Source organism: Anser brachyrhynchus (assembly GCF_964034855.1).
Source record: "Anser brachyrhynchus genome assembly, chromosome: 1".
NCBI lineage: Eukaryota > Metazoa > Chordata > Aves > Anseriformes > Anatidae > Anser > Anser brachyrhynchus.
The window spans coordinates 114,860,574-114,877,295 of NC_137694.1; the positions used below are offsets into that span (position 1 = coordinate 114,860,574).

The following is a 16,722-nucleotide window of genomic DNA, read 5'->3' on the forward strand; positions in this document are numbered from 1 at the left end:
TGAACAGATCCCATTTGGAGACTCATAAGGTTGCCAGAATTTGGAAAATGACAAAAAAATAAATAAAAATAACCAACTATGAAACAAACAGTTCTGTTTTGTTGTTGTTTTACAACAAACACTTAAGGTTTCACTGGTAGGAATGAAAAATTAACTCAGGGGAAGTTCCTAGATCCTAGATTTTTCAGTCTCTACATCTAAACTGCCTTTTTTCCCTTGCAGAGCACGGTAGTCGCTGACCCCACCAAGGTATGCCCCAGAGGCCAGCTACTTTGCAGGCTGCAAAATCCCACAAGCTACTGAATGGCCCAAACCAAAATGATTTAGGGATTATTTTGTCCACTCTCAAGAGGTGTTGCAAGGTCAGGTTTACAGTCTGACACAACAATGTTTACAGTTTGACACAACAATGCAGGGAGGCATGTGGTCTCTCCAACTGCCCTAGAAATGACCTTCTGTAGGAAACAAAGGCTTCCTTCCCTCCAGTGATAGCAGCTTCTCAGTTTTCATCCTCCTTTCCATTTAGAGTCATTTTTATCCCTCAGGATCTTCCAGACAAACACCACACATCTCAGTGCATCAGGACATGTTGGACCCTGGGGCGTAACCTGCATGTTAGGTGCGCTTTGTGGCTTAGCTCCCTCACATCAAAGCCTGGACATCACAGTCTGAAATACACCGGGTGCCTGTCCAGCCTTAGGCACAGCAGGATTGGTTTAAACATGGGTAGGGACAGACAATTGCTGAATGGGCTGAGGTGACCTGGGGCAGGAAAATACCAGGAGATGCCATTCCTTTACATGCCCTTGTCCCATCAACGGGAGAGAGCAAGATTAAAGCAAAGCAAATACTTGCAGCCTTTGCTCACCAGCAGCCAATGACAGTTCCAAAAATCTTGAAGCCAGAGAAAACTTCAAATCTTCTAAGCCTAATATTTTACCCAAACTCCAGTGGCACTCTCTAACACACCCCCAATATACCCCAAAGAAACACAGCCCAGGTTCTCCCTGACACAGCTTTGCATGCCAAGTGTTTTGGCACAGAAGTTGCAGAGAAGAAATTGAGAGCAGGTTTGAAGCTGCCTGTACACTTTGCTCAATACATAATTTGTATTTTCCCTCCTTAATATTCTTACTTGCTTCCTACTTTTTCTGGAAGCCAAAATGAAGGCTTTGGGCTTCCAACACCTGCATATGTATTCCTCTGCCCAACAGTGCCAGAAAAAGAGCTGAAATTTTCATCCCTTCTAAAAGAAAAACACTACTAGTTGCTGACCTAAACCCACGTCATATGTCAAGGTGAATGCTAATGAATGGCAGCATTAAAAAACATGAGTCTGAACCACTCACCGAGTTAGTGCTGAGAGGCTGGCAATGGCATGGACCAGGCAATCCTGCAAGAACATCACAGGATAGCAGAGTGTGGGTTACAGAGAAGCACTCGCTTGCCATCATCAGCGAGCTCTGCCTTGTGGTGGCCTCCCAAAACAGTACGAATAAAGTGTAAGTAACAGATATACAAATGATAACTAAAACAAATGTGGAGGAGAAAACGGATTCTGTTTTAAGAGGAACTGGATCTGGCTGTTATTTGAGGCTGTCAGTTAACGTGGCAGAGGGGAGCATGGAAACATTTTTAAAAAAACAAGCATTTCACTCCAACAGTTTCAAAAGAAGATGCTTTAGTTTTTCGTTTCAAAAGTGACCCAGATTAAATAACTAAGCTAAAAAAAAAAAGGAGTGACCTAAATGAACTGTTTCCTTCTGGTCTTCCTGTTTTGCAGCTATACCAAAAATGCTACATCAGTGCTGCTACAGAGTGCTCTGTTACAGCAACTCTGATAATGCAGAACCTGACCACTATCACTCCACAACTTCTGGTCCTTTTTCCCCCTGGATACAGGGGTTATTTTATTATTTTTCCAATAATTTATTGTCAGTAACTGAGTTTGGAGAGCATTTCACCAGTCTTTTGCTGGTGGATTGGAATGAGTTAAATGGTTGTAGACAGTGGGGTAAAGGGCAGAAAAAAGGGGGAGCATTCCAGGAAATGAGGGGAAAACAAAAGGCCTCAAATATCCAGTAAGGACCTCAAGTTTTTTGCACATAGAAGCTTGCATAAAACTTCAGATCATTTTGAACTTTCCTGCAAATATTGCAGGCCAGCACCAATGCAGATCTCTCCTGCATGTCCCTAAACCTCATGGAAGAACTGGTGAGTGCCAGGGGTGTGCTACTCCCTCATGCCAGACACAGCAGTGCCTAATTAGAGGTGATGCACACTGGTTAACACAAGCACCTCCCCACCCTGTTGACTTTTCCATTTTTCCCTTTCTCATTTATTGGGCACCAAATTCCAGCCAGAGCCCCAATCCATCCTTTACATTGACTTGTGCCACCACTGTACATTTTCTCAATCGCTGCATGAGCAAAATCTCATTTGGCTGAAAATAAAAGAGAGGACCAGATCAAGCTGGATAAATAATATCCTAACACAAACCAGTGGCAAGAATTGAACTTGAATTAAATCTGCAAGGTCTGCGTTTGAACTTCCATCGATAAAATCACAAAGCAAGCACAGTGAAACAGGTAATACATGCTTACGTTTCTTCATGTGAGAAGTTTTACTGGAATCAATGGGATTAGTCATGAGTGGGGGAAAGCTTTGCAAGGTTCACCATCTCTTTGGTTTCTTGTTTTTAGACACTTCAGTAGGACTGTGTAGATACTGTCGTCAGCTATTTTCCCCTGTTTACGTTTTTGGATGCTCTTGGTGACATTTTTCAAAGCAACTCATTGCTTTCCTGTAAATGGAGAAAATAAGAAATTAAATAGCTACTTAGAAAGAAGTAGCTACTTTAGAAAGAGAAGTAATTCAAGTAACTTAGTGAGAAAACTACAAATTATATGTTGTGGATTTCAAGAATAATACTTAGCATCTGTGTTTCACGGAAAATCCTAGTAAAAATACCTTATTCCATCTAATTGCTTAGAAAAGACTTCAATATTTATGGTAGGGCTCACTCACTGTAAGAACATCAGCATGTTGCTGATGATGGATAAATTAAACCTGGAGTTGGTAACATGTTCTCAAGTAAGGCTGTTGTCTTTATGGCTATGCCAACCTCTTCCTGGTGTGGTGCCATGGCTGGAGGTGGCTTTAGGTGAAATAGCTGGTGGCCTGGGACTTGCACCTAGTTACTGCCTCTGCCACAATAGTCTGCAACTGCCTCTCCACTGAGCTCCTGGCTAATTCTGTATGAAAGCCTGATGAATGCCCACCTGTGCATCCCCTGTAAAGAGCAAGCAGATTCCCAGAGATTTTCCAAAGCTGTGCAAAGGATTTGGATGCCCCACTGCTGAAGGAACCTCACTGAATAATGCATACCAAATTTCTTTATGCGCCTATAGTAAAAATCCTAACATTAACTGTCCCCTGTCTGGTCTTAGTTGACTTAGGGAAAATATCTAACAAGCAGGATCTGGAAGGAGGTTTGGGGTATAAGAGGCGGCATGGAGAAAAGATGACTGTGATGTAAAAGGGTGAACAAAGAGGCTGGGGAGCAGCTATTTGCAATAGCAATTGCATAGCATGAGAATAGTCGAGAGAAGGAGAGAGAGAGAGAGAGAGGAGGAAAAGTGCGAAGTGTTGTGGAGCTGAGGACGCAAATGTTGCACTTGATGCAGAAAGTGGAAAGCCAGAGATAAATTCAGAGAGGGAAGACTGATCAGGGAAATGGACGAGTCTCGAAGAAATTGCAATGAGAGCAGGCTGACTCTGTTAGAGAAAACAGGCAGAGATTCATGAAAAAGGTATGCAGCATCGTATAAATGAAGCCTTACCACTAAATAAAGCAGAGGAGTGCTGTTGTTCATCCGGCCTTAAATGAAGGAAATGGAAGTGACAATCTGCTTTGAACCAGTACAAAAAAGTTATTGTCAAAGACTTTCTGAAGGAAAGGTTTAACACTGCATCCTGGGGAACAGCTTAAAAAAAGAAAGAGGGCTACAAGGGGGTTGTTTACCTCATTCTTCCATGTTGTATTTGCTTGCCTTTTCTTCCATATGAACTTATGGCAATGTCTGGGTTTTTTTCCCTTTCCTCAATGTGAAATCCTTGGATGTGTTAATTGCTGTCTTGGAGATATGTGAAGTTGAAGTGGAGGGCAGCTGAGGTTTGGGCACATCCTGCAAAACAATGTTTGAGTTTCTTGTGTTGCCAGCTGCAGTACACCTCTACTGCTACATCTGCTGTGACCACCCTGGTGGGCCTTGTCAGAGCAAAAAAATATCCCAAGCCCCCAGACTGTACCCTCATTTGATTACAATACAATCTGATGTGGCTGTAAGAGTATCTGTGTTTGAAGGCCTTTACCTACAGGCCAGCAAAGAGCCAGGCACCTACCCACGCATGGCCATTTAGTGGCAGGCACGACCGGAGCTGCTCCCATCCCCACTCCCCTAAACAGCTGGAAGCTGTCGCATCAGGTCTGTTTTTGTGTTGAGCAAAGTCTCTTCAGCAAGCAAAGAAGGCATTTGTTTTCCCAGAGACTGCTGTCTTCCTGCCCACAAAACATCCACACCTTTACTTGTATAGCAGACTGAAATGCTGAAAGCAGGGTGGGGTGTAGTCAGGGTACTCCATAAAGAGCAGCTTCAGTCTTGCTTTATGTGTCGATCATCCTATATTAGGCCACTCTTCCACCCAGCATCAGCACGTCTGATAATGCAGTGTGGAGGTGGTGCCGTAATAAATGTATTCTCTTAGAAAAATGTGCTCAGTTTATGCACGGTTGTCAGTGGGATGAGGTACACTGTAGAAAGCTAATGAGAACTAACTGTGACGTGAATTTCCTTTTAGGCTCTCTCCTTAGGGAAAGAAGTACTGGTGAGTCACAGGATGGGAGTCTGGGCTGATGAGAGGTCCAGTCACAAGCAATAGCACTCTGTTCACATCACTTAATAACTTGTCATGTGTTGGCCAACCTACAAAGATACAATGACAGCTGTATGAGATTCCTTGTAGCCTCAAGGTAGTGTCTAGCAATAAAAAAGCAGACACTAGAATGGGAGGAAAACTTGCAAATGAAAAGTTTTCATTCTGTTTTTACAACCTTTGAATCCTGTTCAACCCTCTCTCTTAAATTTTACTCTTTTTTTCAGCAGCTAAACATAGCCCAGTGCCATGGTTTCAGTGGAACTTCCCTGTTATAAGCTTAGAGTTACCCAGAACAGAATTTCACCTTTGTGTCTGCAACCTTTTATTCAGTAGTCCTAGAAATTATGAGGAAAACTCACCCTGAAATACCATACCAGAACCCTCTTACCCAGGGCTGCAAGCGTGCACATAAAACAGATCATACCACAACACAGAAAGCAACAACATGCAAAACTGCTTTTTGTGTTGACATAGGTTTAGAGTTGTGACCTTAGCACACCTGTAGGAAAAACGAGCAACTCCCTTCAGTTTGGGAGGGAAGATGATCTTACTGAAACAATCTCTTTGGCTAGAAAGTCTTCTGTAGATGTGATGGTGGAAATTGTCAGAAGCAGCTATTGATTTTCATACTGCCAGCATGAGCCCATTGAACGATTTGGTGATGGGAAGCCTGGTCCTTTCTGAAAGTTAGGTCCCTTTAATTTGGTTCATAATTTCAGATATGGTTTCACTTCAGAAAATGAGGCACTCAAAACTGCTAATTGTTTCTAAAAATCTTGGTCATAGTGTACCTATAAATTTTTTTGAAGTCCCTCTTCCCAACGTGTCAATGCCCAATAGCATCAAAATACAAATCGTGCCAACGGTGTATGCTTTCCTAATAACAACTGCACACATCTCTGTTTGAGAAGTGGTTCCCCCTGGTTTTGCTTCAGTAAACAGTCAAAGTGATCAGTAAAAGCTGGTGCTGGTCTCCATTTTGCTCGGGGGATTATTGTGTCTCCCAGCCTGTCAGGACCTAGCTGAAAAAAGTGAAGTGGAATGGAGACCTGGCATGAAAAGTAGGATCCCTGGGGAAGAAATCTTTCCAAATCCTGCTGCAGTCAGTAGTGTGACCACTGGAAAATTTCGGATATCCTGGAGCTCTGTTTCTCTTTGCTCCACATTATTCACCATTAACTGCAGTTTCAGAGTGATCCTGTAGTTTCACATTGCTTTCCAGGAGCAAATCCCTTGAAACAAACTGGCATTGTCTTCCTTCTGGACCAATTTGCCAGTGGATAAATGATAAAATCCATTGCGCTGTCAATCCATATCATACAAGTTTCCATGGGATTTCTTTCAGAAAAAAAATAATGTGTCAGTATAACTGAGCAGCCCTCAGCCCGAGGTGTGGGTGTGCGTGTTTGAGAAATTGTAGTGAACTGGGCAGGGATGTCTTTCCCAGCCTGAACTCTGAATCCTGCTTGCTGTGTGCTTGTCTCTGAAGGCATACAACCAAATAATGTTCAAAGGTTCTTTTTCCCTGGAAAAGTCTCATGCCAAGTACCCTCAAGGGAAAGCATTTGGGGAATCCTTGGATCTCCTCTGACTGCAGCAGCACAGCACACCGAGCTTCAGAGCAGACCACACAGATGGATAAAATGGCATCAGCAGAAGGAAACCCATGAAAGGAGGTTGCTCACTGAGATATCGGCAGAAATCACAGTTTCAAACATCTGAAAGCTGGATCTAATGCCTGCTGAACTCAATGGAAGGAATGTCATCGGAAACGAGCCCCTGGTTTTTGAACCGTAGTCTTAAAATAAACACAATTTGTTTAGGTTTATTTATTTTCTCTTTGAGTGCTGGCAATTGCTTATTTGCTTGAAGCTAGCAATGTAGGGGTTGTGCTGCTGTCCCCGGCACCAGGCACGCTGGTGCTGTGACCTAATCAACCCACGGAGCTGCCATTCTTCCAGAGTGCCTGTCACATCCTGGGTTTTGCTCTGCCCCTTTAAAAACCAGGACTGTCTCCTTATCTGTATGTTTATCTGACTTTGAGGTCATATGACTGCGAAGAAGCAGTGCCTTGCTCCTGTGCACACTCAAGGGAAGGGAGCCTTTTGTGCCTTACTGTGAATCCTGGGACTTCCACTGGGAGTGAGTGCAGCTCATTTCCATCCCCATAAAAACTTACCAACAGCTGTCACTTGGTTTGGTTTCGTTTCTTCCTCGGCACACTCTGAGTAAGGGTAGCGTGCCAGCTAATCAGTACATCAGCTCCTATGCATTATTTCCTCTTGTGCCCCTTTAGGGCAGTTAATGAAAACCACTGAGAAATTTTGTCTGGATAAACTCTCAGTGGTCTCGCCAAAAGTGCTAGAAATCTGCCATTAGTAGATTTGGCACTGACCTTTCCTTGAACACCCCTAGGAACGGTGGTGCCACCACTTCCCTGGGCAACCTGTTCCAATGCAATGTTCACTCAAGCACCTGCAAGAGGTGACGAGAGGGGGACAATGGAGATGAAGAGACTAAGAAACACACCTCAGAACAGAATTTTTAAAGGAGAAGTAAAGGGGAAACATCACAGAAGTAACGATGATGCATTTCTGTAACTGTATATTCCTAGAAACTGTACTGCCAGCGTCTGGGAGTATGCAATGTACAACTGCATAGTAAGTTTTAGCTACTGCTCTGAACAGTTCACAATTTCAGTGATATGTAAGACTATTCATCCTCCCTTCAGGCTCAGACAGTGACATAGATAGTGGCTGTAATTTGCTGAGGAAGTCTGAGAGAGGGCAAAGAACTCAACACCTGAGTGGCTGAGCTCTACTCCAGCTGCTTTGAGAATAAAACATCTACAGCTTTACTTTTTATGACTGAAGGGGCCAAATATATGCCAACTTTTTTCCTTTAAGTTTGCTTTCTCTGTCTGCTCTTAATAAATGTCTACTCTTTCCTCTTTCCTTTCCTCTTTCCTTTTTCTATGATTTTTGTTTTTAACGGTTTTAAGACAAAGGGCACTTCAATTCCGTCTTGTTCCAAAAAGCAGCACAAGATAAGCTGAAGCACATCCTTGAAGGCTAGAGCAGTCAGACAAGAAGCACCATGAAATGCCTGCTTCCCAGGACAGCCAGGAAAGTGAAGAACAACTAGAGCAGGAAGTAAAAGTTCCTCCCTAATCGAAATTGATCTGTGGCACTACAAAGTAGAAGACAACTATTGTGAAAGATTGGAGTTCTATCTATTAATTCTACTTTTGTTTGCTTGTGCAAAGTAGTTTTTTTTTTTTTTTAATTCCCTTTTGCTACCTTTCAAAGCAGAGAATAAATTTGCTGAGAGCTGGAACGTGAGCCTTTGAAAAGTCCTCACTCACAGCAAAACACAACTGCACCTTATGCACACATGCAAAATACAAGGTACTCCATTACCTTTGCTTCATTTTTCTTTTGTTCAGACATTTCTGTGGCATTCAGTGGAAAAAGGCAGCTGTTGTATGGGAGGCACATTAAATGCTAATTAAATAAAATATTAAAACAGTCTGCATCAAAGTTGAACAGAAATGATCAACAACAGATTTCCTTCTGTATTCCTTAAGAACTTTGTGCATTTCTGTATCATTTGGTAATAATACATAAAGCATGTCCTTTATGTGGTGTTGAAATATTTTGCCATGGACAATGACATAGCATCATAAGAAAAACCTCAAATAGCATTTCCAGAGGGTAGCACAGTTAGCCAGTTATGTCTTGACATCAGAGCCTGGACAGCAGCCCTGAAATTGTCTAAGTTCAGGAATATGTGAGAAAACCCACTTTGGTCAGTATCCTAAATAAAAGTTAATAGTAATTTATGTATCTTTACTCAGTCTGCTTTAAGTTACCTGCTCAGGTTCATTAAGAGACTTAGGCAGCATTTAACGTTAGTCACCAGACGAGAGTGACTTTCCTGGGAGCAGAGGTGCGGTTTTAGCAAGCATGTGGCCACTTCTACATCAGTGCAGGCAGAATATTTTTGTCCTTTCTGAACCCTTTAAGTAACACGTGCCAGTGATGACTCTTGCAGACACGTTCAACCTCCCTGTATTTAATGATGGAAGAAGGGAAGAAGGGATTTTTCTTTGAGTTAAATTGTACCTTAATGACAGCCAGATGCCTGGTTACAAAGGGTGTTTCAGAGGAGCAGTACCCGGGAGCATTTCCACAGTTGCAGGGAGGTTGTATGCACGTGCCTGAGTGTGTCAAACCAGTAGTAACCTAACACTCACCCTCCAAGGAAAGAGTCAGTCTGTTGTTCACTGGGGAGGGAAACCTGATAACAGATCCCAAGGAAACCACATAGCATGTTATATCTTTCATGCATGTCTTTGTGGATCTGGTCAGCTATGAGGAGCTGGCTTACAAAGTTGTGTTGTTGACAGCGAGGCAAGAGTTCAAGCGTATATAGAAAGGAATCACTGGAAGTAATAGTGCCAGGGAACAGCCGGTGCTAAGCACCTGACTCCTACATCATGCATATTTCAGGGAGGTTTACCTCAAACTACTGCTAGTCTGACCCAGAGACTGAGTGGGGCCACAGTGCACCTTCCACATCAGCATCATCTGAAAGTCATCGGGTTCTTTTGTCCCATTAATACTACACAGTGTGAGACCAAGTGCCATCAAGGGGAACAAACAGGAGACGTGCTTCGAAAGCACACTCCTGATTCAAACTGAAATACTAGTGGGGATGCACCCTTGAGTGTTTTGACTACATTGGAAATGAACCCTAGGATAGTTTGGCAGCTGGCTGAAGCTGTCCCAGGGGTGTTAACAACTCCCCTTGGGAACCTGAGGATAGTAGATAAATTCTCAGAAATCTAGAAGAGAGGGAAGCCATCTCTGATGCTTTTTTTGGTTTGTGTACCCATGAGTGGTTTGAGGGTAAGATGGCATGGAGGAACAACTAAAAAGGACAAAGAAAACAAGCATCAGGTGCAATCCCCCTGTGTTAACTCATTCAGAAAGGAAACACACCCTACTCTTACTGATGCTACCAAAAGAGTGGAAACCACAGACACTTTGGAAGACAGGACTAAAATCCTAGAAGATCTTGGCCAAGTGAGCAAGAGTGTGAATAAAGAGGGTGAAATTCAGCCAGTGCAAGTTCCAGGTCTTGTGTTTAGCAATAATCAGCTACACAAACACCAGCTGGAGAAACACTGGCTCAGCAGAAGTTCTGCAGAGGAAGACATGGGGCTGGTAGTTAACAGTGCAAGCATTATCTGGCTACAGGAAAAGCAAGTGCTGAGTGTCATGGGCAAGTCATGCAGCTTAGTCTTTCTGTTTGAATTGGTACCGGCAAAACCCCAGGTGGAAAGCACAGCCCTCCATAGTCCATCGTAGTTCAAGAACGTGTGAAAACTGGAGAGGCCAACAGAGAAAGCCTTGAAGAATGTGGTCTATAGGTTAGATTCAGCTGAGATTGTTTCCCAGTCTCTCAAGGGAAAGCTGATACTGGTCTTCAAACCCATCATGTGCTAACAAGTAGGAAGGGAATAAGCCATGCTCTGTATTCGCTGTAGGTAGTCAGGAGTGATGGTCTTCAGCTGCAGGTAGGGAGATTTAGACATGAGGAAAAACTTTTTTATTGTTTAGGGTAATTAAACACTAGAATAAACTGTCTAGGAAGACCGTAAAATTGTCATCACTGGAGGTTTTGAAGAGTGGGAATGCTTGAAATACTGGTGCTATCTGTCGATAGAGCTGGTCCTGCTTAAATTTGGGGATGGAAGTGATGACCTCCTAGGTCCCTTTCAGTCTCAAGCTCTGTGTTTCTATCAGGTGACACAATCTAGCTAGCCTGTGCTGTTGGCCAGACTACACCCAGCGGACAGTTACGTGCCTGGGGTGTCCTGGCTCCAGGAAAAAAGGTCATTCTCCACTTTGGAAGGCATGACGTGGTTCTACAGCCCATATCAGGCTGCAGCTTTTGCTTTGGTGTTGGTACCATACCTGAAATCTTCAAGTAGTACAAGGCAGTCTTTCAAAGTCACTTGACTGGAGAGAAAAATATTTTAAAGCCATCCTCCATCACAATGTAAGAAAAATAAATCATTGACCATTGTTTGAAAAAATAATAATCTTCTTTTCTTCATATTGTGGTACTTCCAGTAGAACACAAAACACTGTTACTTTTACAATAGGGCCACAAAAACAGACATGCTGCATCAGCTTCATAGCGTTGAAGAAAAAAAGAAGAAATTAAAAAAAAAGAAAAAAGAAAAAAAAAGTGAATTATAAGCTGCCTGTACCTTAGAAGGAGCAGCTCACTGCTTTTAGAGCAGTGTCTCCACTTGCATCTCTCCGCTGCTGCAGGAGGTTTGTGCCCAGGTGCAGCAACTTAGAAGGAGCACTTAGCAATCTCATTTGCTTCTCTGCCCACCCTGGTCTTACAAGTGCACATTGTGTGGGGCAATGTAGCTGCTCCTGCAGCAGCACCCACCTCCACAAGCACCTGGCACGACGTCTTGCCGCCGTAGTTTATCTGTTTGTCCACTTTATCCGTTTTATTTTTATTATACTCTGCTCTATGCTCACAATACCTTTGGAAGGAAAGAAGCTCAGTGTGAAGGCCTTCTACAAACTGCATCTCAGGTAATAGTTTGGAAAAGGCCAACAGTATGCCTGTGTTCATGGATCCAAGGCAGATGTAAACAGTAACCTATCAGCAGATCTGACAGGTAAAAGGTAAGGGTCAAAAGAGCTTAATGGATACATCTTAGTGGCACTTTGTCATGACATTTACACACATTTATTTTCTTCTTACAGTAGAAGATCTGGCCTTTTTAAAGGTTGCATTTAGGGCATGACATTCTCATATTGAGTTGTATTTAGCCTTACGTGACAAGCCACACTGTCCTTAAAAACACAGAGGCAAAACAAAGACTCCCGTTAGCTAAAAACGAATAAATACATCAAGAAAGCCCACTGCCAAATCATTAGGAAAGCTTCCTGAGGAGCTGGCCGCGACCACTCTTCCCTTTTACCTGGCCACGACGAAGCGCCTCGATCCACTGGAAGCCACGCCAGTCTCTTCCTGAGCGAGCTTTGGCAGGCTGTGCCTGCGAACCACTGTCCCACCACCTTCCCCTCCCAGCTCGCCGCCTCCACGCACTGCTCTGATGCTGCTGCGGGCTCTCCTGGCACCGCTTACCTCTCACACCCCACACGGACCGTCAAAGCCCAGGCAGGGGGAGAGGGCAGGGCGATGCATCCCCCCACAGCACCCCAGGACCACGCTGGGATGTGAGCAGCGGCTGGCTTTCCCGGCGTGACACGAGACTGGGAAGGGCAGCGCTCTCCCTTTTTCATTAGGCGTATTTATAAACACGCAGTACACAAGCATTTTTCCTTTCTTCGCAGTGACGGGTGATTATATGTCTATGAAATGTTTTCATTTATTTGGCGCCAGGGTAATCAAAATCAGTCGAAACCGTGGCAGCGGAGGGAAGGAAAACAAGTAGGCGTGGGACTGACTGTGCCTCTCACTCCCTGGGCCGTCCAAGGGTAGTAGTTGGCAGAAGCGCACCCCTCGCAGATGAACGTCTTATTCAGCTGGTAATTGTTCCCAGTCGCGCTCATGGCCTCTGTCCATTAAGGATGTAGCCCTGCATAACTTTGAAAGCAACTGGCTCCGCGCTGGAAGCGCTGTGGGAGCGTCTGAGCCAGCATGTGCGTGACTCTGCTGAGGCAGAAAAGAGCTGGTCCCAGAAAACCTTTGTGAATGAAATTTTCATGCTTTCATGTCTGCCCCAGTGCAGATTCTGGGTCAGTCCCTGTGATCTCAAACATCCGGTTTGAACGGGTGTTTTCCACTACATAGATGCAAAAATATTTCCATTATAAGCCTTTAATAGCTCTGCATAGGCAAGCAAAGGGGATGAGTAGGAGAAGGGAGTTTAGGAGGCTGTGTTAAAGATGCTGATTAAAAAAAGAAAAAAGAAGAAAAAGCCCTCAGAAACAGAAAAAAAAGCTACCAAATTCCTCTGTCAGTTAAAAAACAAACAAACAAACAAACAAACAAAAAACAGCGTTGTATGTTCATCTTCTTAAAGCCAGATGGCAAAGATTTCAGCAGTGATGTTTCTGTTTGCATCTCTCCCCCCTTCCTTCCCCCACCTTCCCAGCCAGCTGTCCCGCTGTGTCCGGCGCATGGCAGCGGCGGTGGCACGTGCTGCTGCCTCCCCAGAAGCTTCCAGTGGCATCCCCGCTTCCTCCAGGAGAAGCCGCCTTCCACATACTCCCCCTCTGGCATCACACACGGGTGATGGAGCAGGTCACTGGCCACATTTGCAAACACCGTGCCTGTACCCCACGGTCTTCATGGAAGAGGCTGTGCTGGGTGGAGCAGTGTGGCAGCGGCCAGGCACAGCGGCTGGTTGCAAGGCAGTGATGGGTAAAGAGGGCTGCAGCAGCTGCTTGCTTTTTCTCCCAGCACAGACTGGGCAGTTTGCATTCACTGAAATGTGTCTGGTCAAAAGTGAAATCTAGACAGTAGCTTCACACGCAGCATCATGATTACTTGAACCACGTGGGATAAGCGCAGAAGAGCTGGGAATTCGTCGTTCTCCTACATTCAAAAGAAAACAAAACAAAGCCAGCAATTCAACCACTGGGGTCAAAAAGGTTTGAGGAAAACACCTATTCTCTCACTCCCACTCAGCTTTTCTTTACAAGGCCCTGGGAAGCAGCTTAAAAAGACCCTCAACTTCCCCCTCAAAATGGTCATTCCTCTTCCTTTTCTCATTAACGTAGATATATATATTTATCTCTCTATATACACACACACACAAACCAAGCCCCAAATCTCCCTGAACTGCACCTTTTCTGCCGAGCACACACCTCACTCTGCATTAACAGAAATCATTGAGCGTTTCTGCCTTTCTTTATTAATAGCACAAAACCACATCCCTGAAAAGCAGCAAGAGCTCAGTGTTCACAGCCATTGCTGTGTATTTAAAAGAGCAAGGGGAAAAAGAAAGGGGGGGGGGGGGGGGGGGAACACGACTTTTGAAACCTGTTGTCTTCTCACTTTGGGAGAATTCAGTGAATTATCTCATTTTCTGGGTAAAATGTGCTTCCCCAGAACATTGTGTGTCATCTCGGAAGTCACTGCTGCTTTAGACTGATGATGTGGATGCTGCTGCTGAGGGAAACTTGGGAGAACAGCTGGCAAGCATACTGCTCCTGTACTGGCCAGTGTAAAGGATGGCTAGATAATACAGGATAATTTATATGGAGGGACTTTTTCAGCACCTGATATTATTGGCTGGTGGGACGGATGACTGTTTGCAGAGAATTGACTACACTTCCTCTGCAAGGATATATTAACCAGCATGTGCACTCCAGAGGCTCCAGCCACATACGTTTTTCCTTCTGATAGACTGCCTCTCGGCAGATGAGCCAGAGCACTGGCTTCTGGGGACTCCAGCCCTGTGCTCACAGCTTTCAAAACCATTCAGGGAGACAAAGCTTTAGGAGCAGGGCACCCCAGCAGTAACCCTACTGACTGCACTCATCAGCCCGCAAGGTTGAGCCATTTGCAGATCTCTGCACAACAGCAAAGAAAATGGTTGTTACCCACCTGGCGATCTGCAAGTAAATCATCTATCCATCTGTCTACGTAACAGAAACTGGTTAAGTAAGGGTGAAAGAAGCTTCAAGTTGTCTATTGCACAGCCAAACGTAGTGCCTGCATGCTTAGCGCAGTTCAAAATGTGAATGAGACTCTGTGCGTGTGTCTGAGAGAGAGAGAGCATGAGTGGGAAGCCAGGCAGGCTCCTCAATCTGTCAAAATGCAGTGTGATCATGTCAGCACATTTAACAGACCACTTGACAGTGGACTGCCAAGTTTGTTCATATGTTTACAGATATATATTCAACTTATTTACATTCCTCCAAATCCCATCTCTGACTAAATATAGATGGGAAAAAAAAAAAAAAAAAGACCGCAACAGTAAAAATTAACACACGGGAAAGAGAGCTCCTCTGGAGAGTCTGGTATCCAAAGCAGTAAGATTTCAGCCGTCACCAGTACATGTCAAAGCACAGAAACATCTGTTTCATTACCCTGCGTTGGAGCTGGAGCCATTACTTGGGAGAAGTCCCATCGCATGGCTAAGGACAGAGTCCAGCTCTCCCACCGGCTGTGCCAAAGCCCTCTCTGCTGCCCCGACAGTTGCCCAGGTTTTCTCGTCTGCCAGGAGCTGGAGACCTACCGAGGTAAGCAGCATTTGTTCCTAAGTGCTCAGGGAAGAGGAAGCTGACAAAAGCCTATATGACTTTACTGCAGAGTTCAAAAAGAGTTGAGGACTAGACTGCAGGCAGAAGACACACCGCAAACACTGCATGCAGCTTATTTGAGTATCACTAAAGAGTTGCACTCTGTATCTGCTTTTTGCTCTGCTCTGGGTCAGAGCATCCCCTGCAGCCCTCAGTAAACTTTGGGGCAGACCCAAAAGGATGCCTGTACAGAAGACAGTGGCTAAAATATTGGGGCTGGTGTCTCACCAGCATTTTTTACCAGACCAACAGAAAACAGCACTTGCTGTGCTGACTTGAAAGGCTCTTAACTTCTCTGCCTTGGTTCCTCCATAACTTAGATAAGGACAGCAAAATATTTCTACCTTTACAGGAAATGCATTCTTATTCACCTGGAAAGTGCTACAGGTGCCAAGTATTACCCGTCAAGAAATTAATTTTAAATGGTACATATGTAATGTTTACAGCAGAGGAAAATACTGTGGGTGCAGACTGACCTATGGATATGGTCATAGCTATGGAGCTGTGTTGTTATTTTTCCTCTGCAGTGCACTAGAAATCTGTAAAGTCTGGTAAAAAACACACAGGTTATCCCTGAGATTCTGGTACCAGATGGAGATACAGGAACATCTCCTGTTGGAACATCTGGAAGGCTTCAACATTTACAGATAATTCATTGGGCATCTGAAGACAAATAGGTTCTAAGCTGATAGTGTGCATATATGCCTGCGGGAATGCAAACGGGGCCAGTTTAACTTTCAGGAAACTGTGAAGTGGGATAAGGATGCAATCTGAGTCAGAATCTTAAACTGCTCTGTCTTGCGAACCTGCTCAGATACTTTTGTTATTTGGATACGACTATTTTGACTGAAATATTTCTTATGGTGGCTTTTGGGAAGAAAGTGTGACCAGCAGGAGCACCTCCAGCAGTAACGCCTCCTCTCAGTGCGCTGAAAGCTTGGTGTCCAGGGGCAGCAGCACACAGCACGCAGCAATCTCAGCACCTAATGTCTGCATGGGACTTGGAGTGTTTTACAAATTGATTTACTAAGCCTTTCCACATCACTGTGAGATACGTAAAAGTTATCCCACCAAGAGAAAAGGAAGTGATTTGCTAAAGGCCAGAGGGAAGCTCATGTTTGAACTCTTTAAGCAATTACTGGAATGAAAGCAGCCTCCCAAGTGCCAAGATTTTCTTTTAGATGCCTGGAGCTCCTGGGAAACCATGCACTTCTCTCATAATGAAACTTTACAAAAGCTGTCACCAGTGTGGAGAAGTCATTACTGAAATGGTGTTAAAGACAATTTTTTGTAAACAGTTTTTGTTTTGCTTTTATTCTAAGACAGCCATCATGTTACATTTGAACTGCAGGCAGGAAATACTATTTCTGTAAACCACTCCTGCTTGCCTACAATTAAAAACTACAAAGACTCTCTTCTGTAACCTAGAAAAGCCCTAGCTGAATCACCAATGCAGCCTGATGAGTTATTTTTG

General features: G+C 44.2%; 1 protein-coding gene across 2 annotated transcripts in view; it reads right to left on the minus strand.

Moving 5' to 3' along the window:
- The window catches only part of RUNX1 (RUNX family transcription factor 1), a 174,336-nt gene extending 161,649 nt beyond the window's left edge, over positions 1 to 12,687 (minus strand). Inside the window, exons 1-4 of one of the 2 annotated variants that reach the window (XM_080562440.1) lie at positions 11,954 to 12,687; positions 4,025 to 4,187; positions 3,843 to 3,908; positions 2,604 to 2,803 (exon numbers count right to left, since the gene is read on the minus strand). In XM_080562440.1, the coding sequence (XP_080418566.1) occupies positions 2,604 to 2,649 (46 nt within the window). In that variant the 5' untranslated portion in view covers positions 2,650 to 2,803; positions 3,843 to 3,908; positions 4,025 to 4,187; positions 11,954 to 12,687. The remainder of the gene's footprint in view (positions 1 to 2,603; positions 2,804 to 3,842; positions 3,909 to 4,024; positions 4,188 to 11,953) is intronic. The other variant, XM_080562436.1, reaches the window with a different exon arrangement.
- Positions 12,688 to 16,722: the final 4,035 nt, after the last annotated feature.